Source organism: Anthonomus grandis, chromosome 10, assembly GCF_022605725.1.
Source record: "Anthonomus grandis grandis chromosome 10, icAntGran1.3, whole genome shotgun sequence".
NCBI classification, from domain to species: domain Eukaryota; kingdom Metazoa; phylum Arthropoda; class Insecta; order Coleoptera; family Curculionidae; genus Anthonomus; species Anthonomus grandis.
The window spans coordinates 422,934-446,038 of NC_065555.1; the positions used below are offsets into that span (position 1 = coordinate 422,934).

The 23,105-nt window shown below is 33.1% G+C and overlaps 2 protein-coding genes across 2 annotated transcripts in view; both read right to left on the bottom strand.

Moving 5' to 3' along the window:
- Positions 1-16,255, bottom strand: part of LOC126740970 (E3 ubiquitin-protein ligase HERC2) — a 63,795-nt gene extending 47,540 nt beyond the window's left edge. Inside the window, exons 1-17 of the mRNA XM_050447181.1 lie at positions 15,956-16,255; positions 15,723-15,891; positions 15,327-15,589; positions 15,176-15,272; positions 14,965-15,121; positions 14,738-14,914; positions 13,502-13,760; positions 13,247-13,376; positions 12,905-13,196; positions 10,305-10,584; positions 9,431-9,511; positions 9,199-9,373; positions 8,820-9,137; positions 4,005-4,190; positions 3,745-3,952; positions 3,573-3,688; positions 3,343-3,516 (exon numbers count right to left, since the gene is read on the bottom strand). Coding sequence (XP_050303138.1) covers positions 3,343-3,516; positions 3,573-3,688; positions 3,745-3,952; positions 4,005-4,190; positions 8,820-9,137; positions 9,199-9,373; positions 9,431-9,511; positions 10,305-10,584; positions 12,905-13,196; positions 13,247-13,376; positions 13,502-13,760; positions 14,738-14,914; positions 14,965-15,121; positions 15,176-15,272; positions 15,327-15,589; positions 15,723-15,891; positions 15,956-16,180 — 3,307 coding nt within the window. The 5' untranslated portion in view covers positions 16,181-16,255. The remainder of the gene's footprint in view (positions 1-3,342; positions 3,517-3,572; positions 3,689-3,744; positions 3,953-4,004; positions 4,191-8,819; positions 9,138-9,198; positions 9,374-9,430; positions 9,512-10,304; positions 10,585-12,904; positions 13,197-13,246; positions 13,377-13,501; positions 13,761-14,737; positions 14,915-14,964; positions 15,122-15,175; positions 15,273-15,326; positions 15,590-15,722; positions 15,892-15,955) is intronic.
- A 1,866-nt stretch (positions 16,256-18,121) lies between these two features.
- On the bottom strand, positions 18,122-20,829 carry LOC126741321 (uncharacterized). The gene is made up of 4 exons (XM_050447717.1): positions 20,690-20,829; positions 20,025-20,562; positions 19,614-19,968; positions 18,122-19,551 (listed from the first exon to the last, which is right to left on the bottom strand). Exons 2-4 carry the CDS (start codon positions 20,532-20,534, stop codon positions 18,308-18,310), a joined length of 2,109 nt encoding a protein of 702 aa, XP_050303674.1. The 5' UTR covers positions 20,535-20,562; positions 20,690-20,829; the 3' UTR covers positions 18,122-18,307.
- Between the last annotated feature and the right edge of the window lie 2,276 nt (positions 20,830-23,105).

The window sequence follows — 23,105 nt, forward strand, 5'->3', positions numbered from 1 at the left end:
CACGTTACAATTTCTATACAAAGCAATACATATGGTAAATATATTCCCCAATCGTTAATGCATTTCCTACATTTTTCTAGATTTCCCTGTATATAAAATTCCATTATTATAGCTACACAGTGGCATATATGTGATATCGGGGTCATTTTCTCACATATTTGAGGTGTAGTGATCGAGTCTTAAGACTAACTATGTAAATCACGTGTCATATTTTAAATGCCGAAATTTTCTTTCTTTTGTAAACAGAATTTTATACGAAAAAACTGAAATTTCTTCAACACTTATTGACTTATCTTAAAAAACTAAATTTCCACTTATATGCAATTTTCATAGCGATACGCCTTGCTTTTGAGAAATAAAATTTCTTTTTTAAAGGTTTTTTTCACGTTCTAACTCGAAAAACTTAAGGTTATGTGAGAGAAGTATAGATATAAAAACTATAGATTTTTTTATCACCTATAATTTTCTTAGGAATCATTTTTTTCTTAGTCAATTATTTTTTTCAAAAAAAACCTTTTTTATTAACCCTACCCTTACCCCCCCACCCACCCCGCACAATTTAACAGTAAGAAATTGTTTTAAAAAGCATTGTTTTCTAAAATAATACGCATGAATAACAGTTGGTCCTTAATATCCAATCTAATAACACAGTTTGTTTATCTAAATTTGATATAATTATACATACATATGTATATTAATAAATATCGAATACAAAAACAGTGGATTGGATATTATGGACGAAAAACAGAGATTTATCAAAAGAATTTCTTACTGGGCAAATGTTTGGGTGGGTGGGGGGTTAAAGGTTGTGTTGATAAAAAACAAAATGTTTTTGCAGTAAATATGTATTCAATATTTAATCTAATAATAAAATTTCCATTAAAAACAAATGTAATTTTCCTGAAAAACTCAAAAATATGATTCTTAATTGTTCTTATTTTTACCAGCGTTAAAAATGCTACTAGTTTGATCATTTAAACAACTTTGTATTTTCATTAATAACAAAGTTACCACTCAGTGGACACTCAATTTGTACAACCTTGTATCATACCTAAAGTAAAGTGAACTTTAAGCTAGCAAACAGTATTCTTTTTAAGTCCAATAATTTATAACCTGCTGCTAAATAAAATTAAAATAATAAAAAAAAAATAATGCCTCACCATGTTAAAACAAATAAAACTAAATTTGTAAGCTAAAAATTCTCTTTTTTTTAACCCCCTTTTGTTATGGACTTTTATTGGTTCCATGTATTTATATATATATTACTGTAATTACCTAAACTAAGATTTTAGGACAATAATTAATCCTATTGTGATAAATCCTGTTGATAGCAAATATTTTTTGTCGTTTTTTTCCTTTTTTTCATACATTCTTATCTCTTTTAAAGAATTCGGTTTCAAAATCCTAACAGTTTAGTCACATAAAAGTGCTTGTAGAGACTTTATTATTCTCATTGTTACCAATAAATCTCTTTACTTTCTTAAAAATAATGGTTCTACGACGGTTAGAAACAGTGCAACTCGAGCAATTAGTACGTTGGCTACAGGAGGACCTAACTCAAGAAGAAGTTGCTAACCGGCTAAATATTTCCCAAAGTGTCGTGAGTCGTGCATTGAATCGATATGTAAAGACTGGGTCTGCAGCTTACAGGCATGGTGGAGGCCGAGAACGTGCTACAACTCATGCTCAAGCCCGCTATATAACAGTAACCCGCTATATAACAGTAACCGCAAAAAGAAACCGAACATTTACGGCTTCGAGAATTAACAGCTACTTAAGGCATGCTGCTGGGAGGGTAATTTCTAATCAGACTGTTAGAAGAAGATTACTTGCGTCCAATTTAAGAGCCAGACGACGTGCCACACATCCACGGTTCACGGGGGAACATCCTGCATGCAGAAATCGGTGGGCAATAGAACACAGTAATTGGAATTTTCAAAACTGGAGGTCTTGTATGTTTACGGATGAGTCCAGATTTCGGCTACATATGTGTGATGGTCGAATTTTCGTGTGGAGGGAAAGGGGACAGCGATACCATGAAAATTTGATGGCGCCCACTACCCTTTTTGGTGGCGGTTCAGTTTGCTTTTGGGGAGGCATATGTTTCGATGGCCGCACCGATTTAGTGGCGTTAAGAAATTAAACAATGAACGCTATACGATATAGAGACATTATTATAGAGAACATAATTGTACCATTTTTTGGTGCAATAGGCGAAGAATTCGGACCATGCGAGAATTGTCAATGATCGCATTGAATTTCATGGCATTACCAAAATGGACTGGTCACCACTTTCACCCGACATGAATTGCATTGAACATGTATGGGCCGAAATGTCTCGAAGATTAAATCAGCTCGAACAGCCACCTCTAACCTTAGAACAACTAGCCAATCAATTACCGGAAATATGGCAAAACATTCCTCAACACTACATTAACAACTTAATAAGAACTATGCCAAACAGGGTGACAGCACTAAGACGAGCCAGGGGTGGACCTACGAGGTATTAATTTTCATATTCACAGGACTTTGGGGCACGCTTTACAGGGTGTAATTTTTTTGGGGGCTATTGTGAGTGAACTTAATAGAGATTTATTTATTACATTTAATTTTGTTTTAATGTAAATCATTGGCAAAGTAAAATTGCAAATTCTTATAATATCCACTTCGTTTGTTGAGCAGTGTATTATATAGTAACTAGTTACTTATTTATATTAATATGGTACAAGATAGTTTGGGTATTTTTTCATTTCTAAGGAGAATATCAATTACTTAAGTTAATTTTTGTAACCTATGTCACACACGCCAACACTTTTGAATCTAGGTGTCATTTACTGTATTACCAGTATTCATACAATAGCTATGTTTACAACGCGCGGATCTATTAGATTAGTACAGGCCTCCTTGTAGACAGGATTGATTTCGAGGGTTAAATTAGTCTAGGATCAAAATGTCAGTTGAAGTGAGTTTAGACGAAGAATTATAGGACATATAACCTCTAAATCTTTAAGAGTGTTATTGTTTAAAGATAATAAAAATAAACTAATAATTTCTTTTTCAAGGCTTCAGTTTGTCCTCTGTATTTTCTTCTTTATTTTTGTGTACAAAAATAAAAACCTTGTAACCTAACATCCAATAAAATGTCAAACTTGTCATTTTGGTACTTCAAAATAGGTCCTAGGTGTCCGAAAAAATAGTCCTCATGGCGTCACTTGATCCAAGTATTAAATATTTGGTACCGCCGTTGTAAACGTAGCTAATACTATTTTGCCTTAATAGATTTTAATTGAATATATCAGCTAATGAGGGAAATCGAATAAAACCGGTTCTTTTCCTACTCACCAATAATGTCATATTTCAATATTTGCATAACGTAAACGAAATTCTTCGGATTGACCATGCAAACATCGTAGGCGATGCTCAAAGTGGTGGTGACGTGGCCGCTAAAACATTCGATATACTTCGACATGAGACCCTCTGTGGACTCTCTGTACTCGGGATTTTGCAGCATTTTACCTGTAAAAATAATGATAATCAATTACGCCCTATTAACAAACACAAAACCTTTTTACCAATCATTAATCTTTGAAGCCTTTGCAACAGTTTCATGCTAGGAGAGGCGGATTGCTTTTGCAAAGCACCTTTGCCGTGCTCTTTTAAAGAGCTTTGGGTTAAATTCGAACTGTTTCTGAAATGCCATTTAATATTTTAAAAAACATTTATTAATTTTTATGAGTAACGCACCTAATCAACTGCCTGACCAAGTAAAGCAAGGGGATGCTAAGAGGTGATGCTCCGATATCATAATTCTCCTCGACGCAGCTCGTTTCGGAGACATCGACGCTCAAAAATTCCTCCAAAGCGGTTTCTAGACCCCCCTCGGCCATTAGGGACCACACCAAAAGATCCGTCATGAATCTGTGGCCGGATTTGCACATTTTCGTCTCGATATCTAAAAAATGAACCAATTTAATGTATTAAAGTTAAATACCCGTTAAACTTACCGGTGTTTAACAGTAGGGCCGATAAAGTTCTCGCTCTACCGTTGGGCGTGGGCAATAAAACCGACCAACCAGCTTGAAGGACTTCTTGGGCCGCACTTTGAACGGTCGACAAGATGTTGGCGCTGCTCGCCAAATGGACCACGCGGGATTTTATTGAGGCCAATAGTTTACTGTTGGGACCTAAACCTAAAGAGGGAATTAATGTTCAGGTTAATAGTGTACAAATTCGGGTTTTCTTGCAAGAAATTTGTATTGTCTCGGAAACTGTAATAATCTCTATACAGAGTGGTCCGGTTTCGATGGCGGAAAATTAAATGGCCGACGGAGAACGAAAAAATAATAAGTTTGCTATTATAAATAATATTCGAAAAATGATTCGTTAAAAAATAACAGGGTGTCAAAATTCTAATTAAAAAAATCAATTTTTTTTATTTTTCTTAAACCCCTTTAGATATTTTAATGAAATTTGGCACGTTTAGACAGTTAATCAAGACGCATCTTTTTTTGCAAAAATTATTAATTTTATTCACCAGTGGCGTGTGTGCGGGCCGATCTTCATACAATTTTAATTAAAAAAATGATGCGCCATTGGTTTTTTTTTAAATTTCTTTTTTTTTATGAAATCCTTGTTTAATTTAAAATAAAAAACATCTCTTTACTTTTTGTCGTACGACACACTGTTTGCGAGTAAAAAAATAAATTTTTATAAATGCTGATTTTTTTTTATTAAATAAAAAATATGAAAATACTACGTCAAATTATTGCGTTGGTTAAATTATTAATTTTGCTATTGTTAACAGTGTTGTTAAAAGTATTGTGAAAAATGCGTTTTTCAAGTAATAAATACGCTGATATTCATTTCTGTTATGGATTTTGTGATGGAAATGCGGAAGCGGCAGTTCGTGAATATCGAAGACGGTATCCAAATAGAAGAATTCCAGATGCTCGCGTGTTCATTAGAATACATCAAAATTTTAGGAACTTTGGTCTACGTGGTAATAATGAACAATACCGAAACCAGAGAAATAATAATGAAAATCGTGTACTGCGCACTTTTGATAATAATCCAAGGCTGAGCTCTCGCAAGGCAGCTCAACAACTACAAATTCCTAAATCTCAAATATTGCGAACCTTACACGCTGACCACAGGCATGCATATCAACTACAGCCTGTTCAGGGTTTACACCCTGGTGATGCTGAAAAGAGAGTAAGATTTTGTCACTGGCTTTTAAACTCAACAGAGGAAAATCCCGACTTTTTACACAAGATACTTTGGACGGATGAGTCTTGTTTTACAAGACGCGGAGTGATAAATTTTCATAACATTCATGTTTGGGCACAACAGAATCCTCATGCAATTCGGCCAAGATCGTTTCAAAATGAATTTTCCGTTAATGTTTGGTTGGGCGTTATTCGTGATAATGTTTGTGGTCCGCATTTCCTACCTCCAAGGCTAAACTCACAACTATATCTGGAGTTTTTAAATAATAGTCTGCCGGACTACATTGAGGATTTACCCATTAATTTGAGACATGAAAGTTGGATACAACTGGATGGAGCTCCCCCACATTTTGGAATAGGTGTAAGAAACTGGCTTAATAATAATTACCCTCGAAGGTGGATTGGCCGGCTAGGGAGGAATGATCTTAATGATCAAAATGGTATTGGACCAATACCCTGGCCACCCAGGTCACCGGATCTTAATCCACTAGATTTTTACGTTTGGGGAAACATTAAGGATAAAGTTTACGCTAATCCCATATTTAACAGAGAGGAATTAATCTTAGGAATTCAGGAAGCATGTAATGACATGCAAAATCAAAATTTTGTGGTACTGGCTGCAATAAACTCCTTAATAACTCGGTGTAGAAAATGTATTGAGGTCGGTGGGCTGCATTTTGAACAACTTCTTTAATTATTAATTGTTTTTATTTTGTTATTGTTTTTAAACGAATTAAATGTGTTATCTTATGTGTTTTTATAAATCAGCATTTTTACTCGCAAACGGTGTGTCGTACGACAAAAAGTAAAGAGATGTTTTTTATTTTAAATTAAACAAGGATTTCATAAAAAAAAGAAATTAAAAAAAAAAACAGTGGCGGATCATTTTTTTAATTAAAATTGTATGAAGATCGGCCCGCACACACGCCACTGGTAAATAAAATTAATAATTTTTGCACAAAAAGATGCGTCTTGATTAACTGTCTAAACGTGCCAAATTTCATTAAAATATCTAAAGGGGTTTAAGAAAAATAAAAAAAAATGATTTTTTTAATTAGAATTTTGACACCCTGTAATTTTTTAACGAATCATTTTTCGAATATTATTTATAATAGTAAACTTATTATTTTTTCGTTCTCCGTCGGTCATTTAATTTTCCGCCATCGAAACCGGACCACCCTGTATATTAGAAGTACGCTGGAATTACCATTAAAACAAATTCAAATTCAAATATATTACATATACATCTTAATAAATTACAACTCGCACTTATAAAGGTTAGACCATATACATTGGGTGATTCATTAAGAATGAGCAATCTTTGAACTAGAGATACTACACACCAAAATATGGCGATTGAGCTTAATATGTCTTATAGAAAAGTTGCAGGTATTTTGTTGTATCCATTCAAATAGAGTCGTAAAAAAAATAAAAATGAATTCGCGAATATTCGGTTTTTTCCAAATATCTTCGGAACTACCCGGAGTTTTGTAAATTTCAAAAGGGCGTTTTAATGAGCACCAAATTGAGCAACTTTGCCTCTGGGAGGCAAAGGGAGTCTGTGGATTGTGGTGTTCCACAGGGGTCAGTTCTTGGTCCCCTTCTATTTCTTGTATACATTAATGATCTTATTACTCTTAGCATATGTGGACATTTTACATTGTTTGCTGACGACACAACGGTTTTATGGTCGAATAAAGATCCCAAGCAGCTTGTCAGAGATGTTGCAGCCGATCTCCTGAAATTACAGCAATGGTGTGATTCCAATCAACTTTGCTTAAATATGTCAAAGTCCCATATTATTGATTTCAATTTTCAAGCTGAGAGTCTTGATTTTGGTGAGAACGCATTGGACATGGTAGACAATTCTGCATTTCTTGGTTTAGTCATTGATAAAGATTTAGTTTTCTGACCATATAATAAAGTTAAATAAAAAACTTGCTTCTGGCTGCTTCTCTGTTAGGGCAACCGTTCATGAACTGAGGAGAGATGTTGCTCGTGATGTGTACTTTGCTTTGTTCGAGTCGCATTTGAGGTATGCTCTTCCATTTTGGGGTGCATGTTCAAATTATCTGTTTCAGTCTGTTTTTGTGCTGCAAAAGAGGGCTGTCAGAAGTTTATTTAAGGCCCATTCTAGAATGCATTGTGGTAATCTTTTCAAAGAGAGCCGTATTTTGACCCTACCATCATTATTTATTTTGGAAACTGCATGTTTAATATTCAAAAATAAGAACATTTTTCCAATCCGACATCACAGTTATCCTACCAGACAGATTAATAATATTCCCCTTCCTATTCCTCATTTTACATCTATCAAAGATTCATTTATATATCGCGGTTTAACGATTTATAATCACATTAGCGTGGAATTAAGAAGTGTTCAGTCTTTGCGCCAGTTTCGTTGTAAACTGAAGTCATATTTGCTTCTAAAAGCCTTTTATTCGATTGAAGACTTTTTTAAGGCTGAGGATGTTGTGTAGTAGATGCTAAGCTTTTAATCTGTTAATTTTAATTTTGAACATACCTTTATGTGTCCCTTTATCTCTGCTACCTTTGTCTACATGCATATATTTTGTTTTATAAAGATTTTGTTTGTAACATTTTTCTCTTGCATTTTTATTAGGCATTTTATATGTTGTATAAATTTTTTATATTTGTTTTGTAAAATCTGATTTGATTGTATTTATTTTCTGAAGCTTTGTTAATAAAATTCGTGTACATGTACCAAATTTTCGACAATAAAGTACTTGAAAAAAAAAAATTTACCCGACCTCGTTTCTCTTCTAGTTAACGAGATCCTAATGGTGAGGCTCGAATTTGGGACACCCTATACTACGATATTCAAGAAAGTAGGTTTTTAAAAGAAAACCAATTGACACAGCGGAGATTTTTTGCAGATGTATGGATACCCTAAGTAATCCGTAATTTGGAATGTGGCTTTATTTTTATATTTCTCCGAGGGAAACATTTGTCTACTAAAGTGCATAAGATGGAACGGTAAAGTGATAAGGGATCATCCTCAAAAAAAGTCTAATTTCAATGTTTTCTATTGCGTTTGTTGCGAAGATTGATGGATGTTTGCATAATTGTTGTCCCTTTCTCCATGTGTGTTATGTTTTAAAAAATTATGGGTATAATAAATTATATATTTATTTACTATAGCGCTATCTTCTATTTTCTATTTCTTGGCTTTTGCGTTTTTTTTTTCCTTTTCAGTTTTTTATTTTGTAACTTTTATATCTTATTTATAGTTTTTAAGATTTTTTTAGTATAACTTCTAGAGCACAATAAATTACTTGAAGTAATTTATTTTCAGGCAAAAAAAAATCCTAAAATAGTGTCGAGATAATTTTACTATTAAGAGTTTTAGTTAGTGGTAAGACTCTCCGCAGGTTTTAACCATAGCACTAGTGCCTAGTAGTAAATTGGAGTTTTTATGAAAAACAATAATATAAATCTGGGAATGAATTAAATAATTGTTTCAGTAATTTCATGCGTATTTAGAAACCGAACTAACGATGCCTTATTACGTTGTAATAAAAGAGACGATTTATTATTATAACATTTCAAAAAACGAAACAAACATTTCCTTACCAAACGTCTTGGCATCCAAATGATTATTAATAATACTGTGCAACTGCAACTGTAAAACATTCAAAGTGGCCACAGCGATGCATTCCTTATCCTGAGTGGAGGGCGAGGAGGCGGTGATGACTGCCAGCAGCTGATCCAGGTATTTAAAGGTGTTTTCGGTCAATTCCATAACAAACGGGATCGCCGTAGACGGAGTGAAATTGTTTTGATCGGTCCACGCGAAACTCTGTATCGGGCCGCAGCTGATGTTCGTTATTCTGTGATCTTTTAACGATTCGACTTCTCTGGGTTGCCGGAGGTACGATTCCCCCGTATCGACTGAAATTGATGTTCACTATTAATCGTAATTCACTCACTTGTTGTTGATAGACTGAAGTACCGATTTCCCTATTTTCATTTTTTCCCCAAGCGAACACCCTTCCGTCGTCGGTCAGGGCCAAACAATGCGACACCCCAAAAGCCATCGAAACGACTTTATACTCCTGAAAGGCTTCTACCAACTGGGGCATCCTTACGTTTTCCTCGTTTTGGTGTCCCAGTCTCCAACCCTCGCCCTGGAATTCATTAATTTATTAAAATCTATCGATCAAGACGAGCAATGACTAACTTGCCTTTCCCCAACTATAAACTCGGCCCTCCTTCGATAGGGCCATACTAAAGTGTGCCCCACACCACACTTTGGTTATAAACACCTAAAGCCCCAAATTTCAATTATAAGTTATCCATTTTATTGGGTATTACGACATTAGTTCAGTAAATGCCAATTTAAAAAATACTATCTCATACACTCAATTATTGAAAAAAAAAGAAGAACTATGAACTTGAATCTTTAGCGATCCTTTCGTTATATTTAATGCAATCTAAGTCCAATAATTTACTTGAGGTAGTGAAAAAAATTATAAAAACTATAAAAAACTATTAAATTTATATTTTCATTCAATTACATAAATTTGTTTTTCAACATTATTTAGATGACTATGATTTATATTCTGTAAGTTTAATGGGGTATTGGATTGGCTTGTAAAAGGCCCCAGGGCTAAATCGACCTGATATAATATACATTGCATGTATATTATATACATTGTACATATGTATATATATTTGTTTATAGGTCAGAAAGGGGAAAGGTCCATTTTCAGTAACAATGAATTAAATATGAAGACATGCCGGTAAATTTAAGCAAAATACGAGTAGCGTTAACAACAGGGAGAAATCAAGTGTTACTAGGGTATATTCTATATGTATGAAATTAATTTTTTTCTCTTAACCTTGCTCCTTCTAAAACTCTATGTATTTTATTAATTTTGTATGATGTGTCTAATTTTGGTATTAAATTATTGATGTTGCATTCATAAAATAACGTTACACCATTTTCACTATGAGATAGTCTTAACTGATATTTACTGAAATAGTGAGGTGATACTCTACAAAATTACGAGTACATAATAACAATATAGATTTTATTTTATGCCAAGACACACTTACGTCCTGCAATTGGTCAACGAGTCTCGGCACTTTGCTGCCCTCGGAACCCCCTCTGCCCAATTTTCCGTAATCGCCGTCGCCCCAACTGTACAAGTGCCCCCTGGCGGTCACGCAGAGAGTATGAGCGTCTCCGGAGCCCAAGGCCACGCCCACCACATGATGACCCGCCAACGAGATGACGTGAGTGGGCGTTAAGACGTCTTCGAAAGAACCGTGACCCAAAGGTCCGTAGTTGCCGCGGCCCCACGTGTATAGGAATCCGGCGGACGATATGGCAGCACTGTCAAAGAAACATTGAAGAAAGAATTGCAACTGTTGATTGTAGGATGGCAGATTTTTATTTATTTATGTATTTATCAAAGCAATTAAGATGTTAACAGGCAGAAACTCAAATGGAAAATTTATAAATTACAAAGTTTTTCAGGTGCACTTAACTGAAAAACAATGCAAGAGCAAAAATACAATAAAGTTTTTAATTTGCGGTTCTTATTAATTAAAACTAAGTAAAAACATGTGAAATTATATAAAAAAAGCACACGACTTATGCGACGAATGCCTTGCTATCAGGAATGTCGAAAATTTTGCTGAGGTGTATGGAAAGGTATTTGAGATATTATAAAGCTAGAGTGAATATGATAGTTAATTATTAGTTTATAGAGAAAGAACATGTCTGTGTGAGAGTGCCATATTTCAAGAGAATATAATTGATATTTAACTCTAAATTCTATTAAATTAGCATGTATGACTGTTAATATAGGCAAAATGTCATGCGTTTAGAGGCGAATAGCCTACTATTTCTTACAACTAAGCCTAGCATTCGATTACGCTTGATTGGGGTTGAGAAAATTTAAATTTTTGAGCAAAAATTATTTAAAAAAAAATCAAGACAAAGTGCTCATAACTCAGAAACTGCTTAAGATAAAAATTTTAAAATTAGTGGACAGATTCCTTGATTAATTTCATTAGGCACCTATTTTAGCGTTTTTTAATTAATTTACAGGAAATTGAGAAAAACGGAATTTTTGTGCAAAAGTTGGATTTTTTTCAAAAAATTACCACAAAGTGGCCATAACTCAAAAACTACTTGACAAAAGTTGGATTTTTTTTTCAAAAATTCACCACAAAGTGCCTATAACTCAAAAACTACTTGAGATAAAATTTTGAAAATTGGTACACAAATTCCTTGATTAAATTCACTAGACACCTATTTCAGCGTTTTTTAATTGATGTACAGGAAATTGAGAAAAACGGAATTTTTGTACAAAAGTTGGATTTTTTTTGAAAAATTCAACTAGACTAGACACCTATTTCAGCATTTTTTAATTAATGTACAGGAAATTGAGAAAAACGGAATTTTTGTGCAAAAGTCGGATTTTTTTTAAAAAATTCACCACAAAGTGCCTATAACTCAAAAACTACTTGAGATAAAATTTTGAAAATTGGTGTACAAATTCCTTGATTAATTTCACTAGACACCTATTTCAGTTTTTTTAAATTAATGTACAGGAAATAGAGAAAACCGGAATTTTTGTGCAAAAGTTGGCTTTTTTTTCAAAAATTCACCTCAAAGTGGTCATAACTCAAAAACTACTTGACATAAAATTTTGAAAATTGGTACACAAATTCTTTGATTAATTTCATTAGACACCTATTTCAGGGTTTTTTAATTAATGTACAGGAGATTGAAAAAAACGGAATTTTTGTGCAAAAGTTGGATTTTTTTTCAAAAATTCACCACAAAGTGCCTATAACTCAAAAACTACTTGAGATAAAATTTTGAAAATTGGTGTACAGATTCCTTGATTAATTTCATTAGACACCTATTTCAGCGTTTTTTAATTAATTTACAGGAAATTGAGAAAAACGGAATTTTTGTGCAAAAGTTGGATTTTTTTCAAAAAATTACCACAAAGTGGCCATAACTCAAAAACTACTTGACATAAAATTTTGAAAATTGGTACACAAATTCCTTGGTTAATTTCATTAGACACCCATTTCAGCGTTTTTTAATTAATGTACAGGAGATTGAGAAAAATGGAATTTTTGTGCAAAAGTTGGATTTTTTTTCAAAAATGCACCCCAAAGTGGTCATAACTCAAAAACTACTTGAGATAAAATTTTGAAAATTGGTGTACAGATTCCTTGATTAATTTCACTAGACACTTATTTCAGCGTTTTTTAATTGATGTATAGGAAATTGAGAAAAACGGAATTTTTGTGCAAAAGTTGGATTTTTTTTCAAAAATTCACCACAAAGTAGAAACAACTTAAAGACTACTTGAGATAAAATTTTGAAAATTGGTGTACAAATTCCTTGATTAATTTCATTAGACACCTATTTCAGCGTTTTTTAATTAATACACAGGAAATTGAGAAAAACGGAATTTTTGTGCAAAAGTTGGATTTTTTTTCAAAAATTCACCACAAAGTGGCCATAACCCAAAAACTACTTGAGATAAAATTTTGAAAATTGATACACAAATTCCTTGAATATTTTCATTAGACACCTATTTCAGTTTTTTTTAATTAATGTACTATTTAATTCAATTATTCTTTTACACACATAAACCTCAATAATTAGAAATAAAACAATAAATTACCTGTAAGCCGCACCGCACTCTATCGACACGATTTCTTTGCCAAATAGGGCCTCGATCGGTGTCGGTTCGTCTTTGGACAAAGTGTCCCCGTGCCCCAGACGACCCCCGTCCCCTTTCCCCCAAGAATACACGATCCCCTCTTTGTCCAGGGCCATAAAGTGTTTCCCTTCCACGTGGGCGGCGATTTCGACGATTTCTTTCCCTTTTAGCGGTTCCACCTGCTGGGGACATTGAGTTTCCGACGTGTAATAAACGAAATACACGGCGCCGGTTTGGGTTAACAGTAAAACACCTAAAATATTGTTTTTACTCACAGTTCCATGCCAAGAATTTAATTATCACCTCTTTCGGAGCATTTTAGTTGTTTGATACTTAGCTCGGCGATGGATTCGCATTGTTGAGGTCCTGAGGTTGAATTCCAACTCAACCAACCCCAGCCCCATAGTTTTTGGCCATTTACATGAGAAAGATTCTACAAAAGAATAACAGATTCTTTGTATGTTTTATAGTTTGTCAATCTCTTTGCTATTATGATCAATCAACTAACTTTTATATGAAAAAATCAACACTTTTAATTAAACAACACTACAAATTTACCTTATAAAAACTGAGTGGAGCAATATGCGGGGCGGCCAACCGGTCCAACCGGCACATAATATAAACGCAAGCCTGTTTCAGATCGATTTCTCCGGTTTCCTCTTCAGGTAATTCCAACATGTCCAAATATAACTGGGTGCAACTAATTTTCTCATCATTTTTTCCTTGATGCAGTGTTAAAGTGGAGGGGGCTGCCGGTAAGTCAGCAAAACGATATAAAAATGGAAGCAAGGGGGCGCTGCTGTTTGCCAAAGCAGACCTAAAATCCACAGTTACATTTAGTTTGTTTCCTAGATGAACATTCTTGCAGAAAACAATTTATTTTTATCAAATAAGTACGGGTATACATGTTTTTATAAAATTGCAAGAGGTGGTATAAATAAAGTCTAATTTATTACTTTTTAATCATAATTCACATGCAAACCCCTATTTTGACTGATATTACTTTCAACTTGGCTGTTATACTTCCAAGACTTTATCAATTGTTTATTGTATGATGCCATCAACTTGAAAATTATTATTTGAGTGTATTTTAACACTACTTAGGAGTAAAAACTCGAATAGCATAAGTACTTTTTATGATTATTAGTGTAAGAAGTTTGATAGTACCAAACTATTTTTTTTTTCACTTTTGCCATTTAAAAAACTATTTTCTTTGAATTATTATTCTATGTATTCATCCCTGACATCCCTGGTTAATCTTGTGTGGATCATGTGCTTATTGAGACATGTTCATTTCAAGCTTTATTTTACTGTACTTTGTTAAATAAACTTATTTATCTTATTACAATAAATCTACAACTTATTCAACTGCATTAACAAATCATTTACCTACTAGATATATATCTAAGTGTCAAGGATCTGAATGTGCAGTTTATTTTTAAAAATGTATTAAATCTCTCCATTATTAGCAAAATTATTATATAAATGCACACCATGATCCACTACATGATAATAATGAAAGACAAAAATATATATAATTAACATATTATCCGAGATTTAAGTCGGAAAAGCTTTTTGATATTTTTTAATTTTTTGGTTGTTTTTATGAAAAACACTGAAAATGGTGTCCAACCAAATCAAATGAAGAATCTATGTACCAATTTCCAAATGTCTATCTAGTTTGGTTTTTAATATATGAGCTTTTTGAGATTTTGTACAAATGTTAATGGAATGTTATAGTAATATGCATTTTATTTGAAAGGTTTAAAAAACAACTTTTAAAGAGTTATGTACCTGTTGTCAGCCAAATGGACTTTATTTTCCCACAAGTTCAACATAAGCAACACCATATCGAGCACTGAACTCAATGTTCCCCTTTGCAAAACAAATTCCAATAAAATATTCAATGATGTATGCTGATCCTCTATTGGTACTGAACAGTTTTGTTGGCGACTGCTACTGGGTACTTCCCTATAAAAAAATTATTAAATCTCCCTGTAAACTAAGCAAAAAACTCATACCCTTCAACCACTTGTCTTAAAAATTTTGAAGATTTCTCTACAACTTCTAACCACACCGGAGAAATCTCGGGTTCATTATAAAGTGTACATGGAGGTAAAATTCTTAATGCATCTAAGGATTCGGTGAGCATTTCACTGCACAAATCAATGTCTTCACCTATTTAATAAACTCATACATAATGAAAGAAAATATAAGTAATTTAAATCATACCCAGCCTCCATGCCCTCCTTAGGAAAGCAAATGAAAAATTTAAAGCTGCTCTAGAACCGACTCTCGCCAAACCAGTCGCTGGGTCTATCTTGCTTACCTAAAACATCCCTTTTGCTTCTTCAAATGACAGGTAAATTAACTTAAAAATTACCTTTTTACATTTATTATTCAGATCCTTGATACTAGATCTGCTATCAATCATTTCATTAGCTCTTTTTTGGGTGCTTTTGGACGTAATACCTCTCTCTAAATCTAAACTGTGTGGAACCCTATTAAGGGCAATAAAATATCTCTTTAAAATTATTAGCTTGTAATAGAGTCGATTGGAAGATAAGGTGGAATGAGCTGCCTCGGAACAGAGAGATGATTGCTCATGGTTCAAGCTCTCTATGCAGAGCTTTAATTGTTCTTTTGCTAAAAATTTATATAGAATAAGATTTCTGCTAATCAATCAATTATATATTATGTTTTTATACATTTAAGGACCTTGTTCTGTTGGTATACTAAATTGGGATTAAATAAATAAAAACACAAGGAACTTTCTTACTAGGTTGAGGCCCCCAAGCCCATTGATCCAGCAAAGCATCCATAGCTGGAACCTTTTCCTTCTTCAATACTGGCTGATTAGCCTTCTCTGCATCTAATTTTTGGCAAGGTGGACAATTACATCCTGACTGAGGGCCACAAATGCCATCGCAACATGTACATGTTAACACCTTAAAGCAATAAGTTATTAAGGTGCAGTTCAAACCCTGAATTATAAAGAAAATATAAACGTACCCTTTGGCCACAGTAATATTTGCCAAACTCGCCCTTCTTGGCCATAATACCAGCGTTATTAAGGAGCCCTGGGGAAAAGTTCCCAGTTAGTTCCCCATCTGAGATTAAACCGTTCCAAACGTTTACCAGGTTTTCATTGTAATAAAAAAGACTTTCCAGGTTCGTTTTCAGCCATTTTAGGTCTAGGCGAGGCTGCGCCCTCAACTGGGCTTCGCTACGGGCCATGTTCAGTCGGAAAATTAAAGAAACATGATTTCTTTTCGAGTATTTTGCGACATTTTTGTTAGTATTTTTGTTGGAATTAAATAAATGTCAAAGGAAAATGTCAAAATACTATTATTGACAGAAATCCACAGCGTTGCCAAGTGAAACAATTATTAAGTTCCCCAGATTTTGGAAATCGAGTGCTGTTTTTAAACACCGAGTGTTGGGATTCGAGCAGAACTAACCGAATGAAAGTACTTTGAAAATTCGGAAAAAGTCATTTTTTTTAAACCTCTTTTTTTTTGTTTAAAAATGCTTTGAACCCTATAGGTGAATTTCACAGATTGAGCTCCGCGTGCCCACCGGTGGGCATTTCGAGTTTGCTTTCTGGGACCACATTAGGGTTGGCTGATCCAACGAATTTTGCGGATCAGTTCCTAATCGATCGAGCAAAAACAAATACCTGTTCCATGGATCAGTTCCAAGTTTGAGTCCGAACTGAATCTGAATATGCATATACCTACTACGAGATTATACACTAATGGCTACGATTATAAACTAATGGATATACTGATATACTATTCATAAATCCAATATGCGTTCAAGAGTTATTTAGCAATCGTACTAAAATGATCGATATACTTATTAGTCTTATAAAAATACACAAATAAGTACGTGGGAAAAAACACAAAATATTAAGCCTCATATAATGATTTTTTTTTAAATATCCTATAGATGTTGTTTTCAAAATATCGAAAAACACAGTTAATAATTACCAGTGGCGAAGCGTGAACTTTTCTTTCGGGTAGACAAACAATAAAAATTGTTAATTAGAAAAAAATGTATATTCAATATTATTCACTTTAATGAAATAGAGAATGAAAGCGCATGAAATATTAACTCAAAGAGAAAAATATGTAGTAATATAAAAAAAAAAAAATTATTACTACTAGCATAAAAAGATAGATAGATAAAAATAAATACTACTTACAAAAAAAACACAACATAGGTATAACCATAACTTATAAATCCATAATATCCATTATTTTAAAATTAATTAAAGACAAATAAAAACACAAGTAAAATACAATTGCCAATATCAAACAGTCGTTCATAAATAACCCCTAAAATATCCACTAAAAAAATCTTTTCTATACACCCAAAAATAAAAATACTAATTATTAAATTACAATAGCACGCGCCCGCACCACATGCCAAATGCAGATTCATCAAAAAACAAAACTGAAGATGTATTGCGGCCGACCAGATCAAGCGTGTCCATAAACAATAACCCTCAAGAGCATAATAAAATAGCTGGTCGACTTCGATAGACAAAAGCTCAAATGTCTTTCCCGCGAGTAAATTTTGCATACGTAATAGGCTGAATATTGATGCGGCTGGACCTCTGTCACCTGCTTGATGCGTATATGGTTCGATTAGATGCTCCAAATTTCGGAAGACAAATATCAATGTGTCTTCCTGGGGCTCGTATACATTAATTGGGTGTCAGCCCTGCATTTTTATTTTAATTGGTGCGTCAGGCGGGGCGCGCCTTAGATATTATAGATAGATAGATATTATAGCCGTTTAGATACTAATAATAATAGTAAGGAGAGCGACTACATTCTGTGTTATTTTTTTTTTTAATTTGAATTCAACAATTACATGAAATAATTACGTAATAAATTAATGAGAAATAATTGGATAATTTTGGGTAGACAGTGTCTACCTTGTCTACTCGTACGCTTCGCCACTGATAATTACGCACTTTTATTTTTGATATTCATAGAATCCTTTCCGTTTTTCCTGCCTTTTTATTAAAATTAATTTTATTAGAATGAATACTAATTCATTAAAATATTTAGTTTGTGTTTCATATATAATTATAATTAAAAACAACATTACAATGAAATAAAAGAAAGATCAAAGTTTCTAGTCACATTCAGGCCCGTTCCTGGCAGGTATGCAGCGAATGCACTTCACGCAGGTGGCAAAAGTTAGGGGCGCACATTTGTTCTCGCATCGACACGTCTGTCATAAACAAAGTCCGTTTTTTATTATAATTTTCGTAAAAGCAGGAGACTTATATTATGTAGAATACTACTATTATCTTAATAATCGAACTCAAAAGAAAAACAATATCAATGTTTATAAGTTTAAGGGGACATTGATTATTGCAAGTTGCAAGAACAGGAAAAAATGAATATTATCAAAAGCAACCGCCTCGGTTTTAAGTCGATAGCGGTACCTCTCACCAATAGCTTCTGTTGGGCTTATATTAGAAGCAGTAGAGGGACATTTAATTTCAACTAGTCCTCTTAAACCTACTAACCCATCAGGGCTAGCTGCTAATGCACAATATTCGTTGTCGATAAAAAGGCCGCACTTTTCGACTTTCATTCCAAATTCTTCCTCAAATTGCTTTATTGCAAAAGGCTCCTTTTCAATGCCATATTTGGTATGTTCATTTCCACGGAAGTCTGAATAAAGCAACTGTCGAACTTTATTTTGACAATTTGTTTTGGGAAGCATTTTACAAATATTGCCAAAATTAGACGCTGTCAGTCTTATGCTTCTCTCTTGGCTCCATAGTGGATTACCTCCTTGTCCTCTTGTATTTATTTCTATTTCATGAATTTCTTTTTCAGTCTTTTCAAGGTCCTTAAGGAATGCCATTTTCTTTTGCTCAAATATATCTGACTCCATATCAGGCTGCACTACTTCTTCATCTTGTAGCCCATAATCCTTATCAGGTAATGTAACAGGTTTATTTCTTTTTTTAAAAATATTTCGTCTCTTATTTTTATAATACAGCCTTTTCATTCTTAACCTTTCAATAAATTTTTTTAAAATACCAGATGTATTTTTTTGAGAAAACAATTTGTGAAGCTGTTCATAATATTCTCCGTTCCCAACATTAAATTGTAATGCAGCAGCTTCACATCTTATTTGGTAGGAACCTTTTTTAGAAAAATTTATCCGTTTACCTCCAACAAACTTACATACTACGGAATTATAATGTTCAGCAATGTTGGTATCCATATTTCGTAATAAACTTGCAGCGTGATGAATAAGTCGATTGAAGCATACTTCTAAATCTTGTAATATTCCACAGCCTTTCATCTCTGGAATTAAATTTGCTTCGTCATCTTTTTTTTCACATTTAAAATAACCAAGAGATGCACATTCACGATGTTCCCCAAACACATGAGACGGAATGTTTCTCAGATCTTTTGTAATATTTTGTAACTTATCAATAAAGTTGTTATTTTCTTTATTCCTATATATCACAGCCATTGTAATAGCAGTCCTTAACCTTCGAATATTATTTGAAATAGTCTTTCGAAGTAACGGTGAAACAGGACTATTGGTACTGTTACTTCTTTTTTTATCTAAAACATGTAGAAGCCTAATTTACTAGAGCATTTTAAAAAAATGTTTAATAATTACTTACTACAGATTTCTCGAATTTTGGCACAAAAATTCCTCAGCAGGTGATTTTTACACTCCACTTTATCAACGAGCAAACTTCCATATGGTCGGGCCTTTACCAATTTTTTGTATACACTGCTATCACCATCTCCAACAAGTCTTTTGAAAATAATATTGTACATTTCTAAACTCTTTCGGAAACCCTCAACTATAATATCCGATTCCATAGCCGTGGATGTATTAGACCAGTTTTTGTAGCACACATGTTCAGGAATCGGATCTATTTTCTTTGCTGTTGCTCGAGCACAAAAACTACAATACTTGTTGCGAATTCCCAGAAATAAAAGTTTGCCAGTGCGTTGCCCAATAATGCAAGCCTGAAATAAATAAGATAATAATAAGAAATATCCTACTTACAACCATTTAGACTTACTACTCCCGAAGCAGCATCATAATTTACATTATAAGATCTTTTACTCCAGGCCCCGTCCGCAACAACAGTTATATAAGGACAGTTATTTTTATCTACTTCCCCCAATTCTTTTGCCAAATCACTTTCCTCTTTAGCAGCTTCTTCCATTGCTTTCCAAGCCGATTTTCGAATTATGTCCCCGACGATCTCATGGCGCTGTTGATAAGTATTAGGTGACATAAATGGAATATTAAGTACTGACATAAATTCTTCAGCAGCGGAAAAGCCAATGCCAGTTGAAATTGTTGCCAAAGTAGCAGCCGTATTTATGTCATCAGTTGTGTCAACTAAGTTAAAAGGTTTTTCTAAATGACACATTTTACATTTTAATAAAAAAGTACTATTAAGTCCTTTTCTATTCTCTGTCATAGCTTCCATATTTGCAATTGAGCAATCAAAAGGAGCGTGATTTGATAATAATTGAATTTGTTTAAAAAGGGTCTGGATATCAACAATCCGTCTTCCTTCCATAACGACATTTTCCTTAGGATAGAGCGGCCTAAAATATTGACAAAAAAAATCACAAACCGTGTCATAGGATCTAATGTACTTGTTTCATAAGCAAATTAAATGTATTTTACGTTTTTCTAAGTTACTTTTGTCAAAGTTAATCTTGTACTACTAACCTTGCCTCATTCTCAATTATAATTTCATCGTCAGATAACTGAGTTTCATATGTTTTTGGCAGGTTGACATTTTGTCCTGAGGATATACTAAAATAATAAGTAAATTTTATATTCCTTAAATTAAAAAAATTATATGTTATTGCATCCAAGTTTATTTATACAAACCTTGGCTTTTCGTGAACCAAATTGGCGAAATTTTCACATGATTCGTTATTATTATTTTCTAAAATATCATTGCATTTTGGCAACCTAAAATAATTATTTTCATTTATAAATAAATAGGAAAAGCAATGTTACTTACATATTTGCAGCCATTCTAGGCCTAAACTGATCCTTTTTTGGCTTTCTACTTTTTCGTTTAGCATAATAAATTTTTAACTTTCCGTCTCTTCTTTTTCCCATTTTTTTAAAATAAACGTAAAAAACTCAGTAGTACAAAGAAAAACACGCAACGCACAAAATTGCAACACCTTCGCAATAAAATACTTCTAACTGAACTTCCGATCAACAACTCTCAATATAAAAATTCTAAAATATTAAAAATTTTACATAGTATTGAATTACTATTGACCAGTAGCCGATACCGTCGTTTGCGCAAATCGGGCCGAAAAAGCGTCGCGCGTTTCTTGGTTTGATTCATGCTAGCTCGGCCGTGCATTGTTGCCATATGATACTAAACTTATCGGCGGTTCAAGAAATTATAAGAAAAATGTCTGAATTTTGTATTTCCATTCTCAAAGGTTTATTATTAATTTTTTTGAAATGGTTTTTTAATATAATGTTTCTAAAATCGATGTATCTAGAGACGTATGGAAAGATTTTTTTATTTTTATTTTTGGTTTTTAAATTAAAAAAAACAATTTTAGAAATTAAAAAAACTGGCACCTATCGTCTCTTGACAAAAATATGTACATTTCATTAGTGAAAACCGCAATAAAAAATATTGTAAAATAAAAAAGTTATCCAGGAAACAGAAATTTATGGGTGAATAATCCTCTTAAGAAGGCGGAATTAGTCCTACTCAGATTTTGTCCTACGGTCGATTGGAACGGTTCGGCTTTTCCTCGAAAATCCTGGGTTTGTATTTCGATATAGAAATAGAAGCAAGGATAGGAGGCATTTATATTTGACAACGTCGTATTTACGAATTTCGGCGGCTAAATAGCGGCTTCGCCTTACAGATGGAACATTTTAAAAAAGAATTTATCAAATTTGACCCTTAAATCAGTAAGTGAAACAAGATGGGAAAGCAGAAATATTTTGCTATTCACCCTTTAAGATATCAATTATATGAAATTTGTGTAAGTTTACATTATTTAAAAGAAGATAATTCAAGAGATATGAATAGGAAACAAATGGCACAGTCATTATTAGCTAAAATCAAAACTTTTAAATTTATTTGTTCTCTTGTAATTTGGCATGATTTCTTATTAAAAATTAATATGATAAGCAAGATGCTCCAAAATCCAAATTTAAATTTGGATAAATGTTATAAAGGAGTCCAAAATGTTATTAGTTATTTTACTGAAAAACAGTCCGATAATGATTTTGATGTTTTCATCAGTGAAGCTGTAGCAGAAGCCCACAAGATTGATGTAGAGCCAGTGCTTCCCTTAGTACGACAAAAAAAAACTAAAAATCAGTTTTCATATGAAAGTACTGATGAAACTGTTTTCGATCCAAAACAACAATTTAAAATAAATTTTTATTATTAAATTTTGGATACCGCAATTCAAACTTTACAGAGACGTTTTAAGGGAATTTCTCAACTTAATGATTTAGTTGAGTTTGTATGCAATCTTCAAAATTTAAATTCAGAAGTAATAAGATTATCGTGCATGGATTTAGAGATGAACTTCCATGTCCCAAGAACGATTATTGGATTTAGCAATTATCTCGATTGAAAACCAGATTTGTGAAGCCATTGATCACAATGAAATGATAAACGAGTTTGCATCTTTAAAAGCCAGACGTATTTTATTGTAATGTGTATTTGTTTCTCATATCCTTGCTTTATATGTATATTATAAATTAGTTAATAGGTATTTTTGCTTAGAATTTGTTTCTATTTGATAACTTTTTGTATTAGTATTAATTGATAACCTGTTTACTCATATGTAATTAACTTTAATAAAAATACGTTATTTTTAAATACCTATATGCATACATATTATTTTTAATTACTATTTTAAAAATAAATATAAGGGGCGCCAAAATATATTATGCAGGCAGGCGCTTATCGACACCCCAGGAACGGGTCTGGTCACATTTAAGATCTAAAATAAGGCAAAAAAAAACGGACTATTAAAACAGAAAAAAAACCGATTCCAGTCCATCCGTCTATCATTTTGATAGTTCTCTCACGCATATAACATGCACCACCCGGACTCGGAATACAATAATAACCTAAACACCA

What these genes read in the sequence shown, in the direction of transcription:
- LOC126741321 (XM_050447717.1), bottom strand. Translation starts at nt 20,534, where the DNA reads ATGGAAGGAAGACGGATTGTTGATATCCAGACCCTTTTTAAACAAATT. An exon ending in ATGATGCTGCTTCGGGAGTA is followed by an intron (nt 19,969 to 20,024) that starts GTAAGTCTAAAT and finishes TATTTATTTCAG; the next exon opens with GCTTGCATTATTGGGCAACG. An exon ending in CAAAATTCGAGAAATCTGTA is followed by an intron (nt 19,552 to 19,613) that starts GTAAGTAATTAT and finishes TACATGTTTTAG; the next exon opens with ATAAAAAAAGAAGTAACAGT.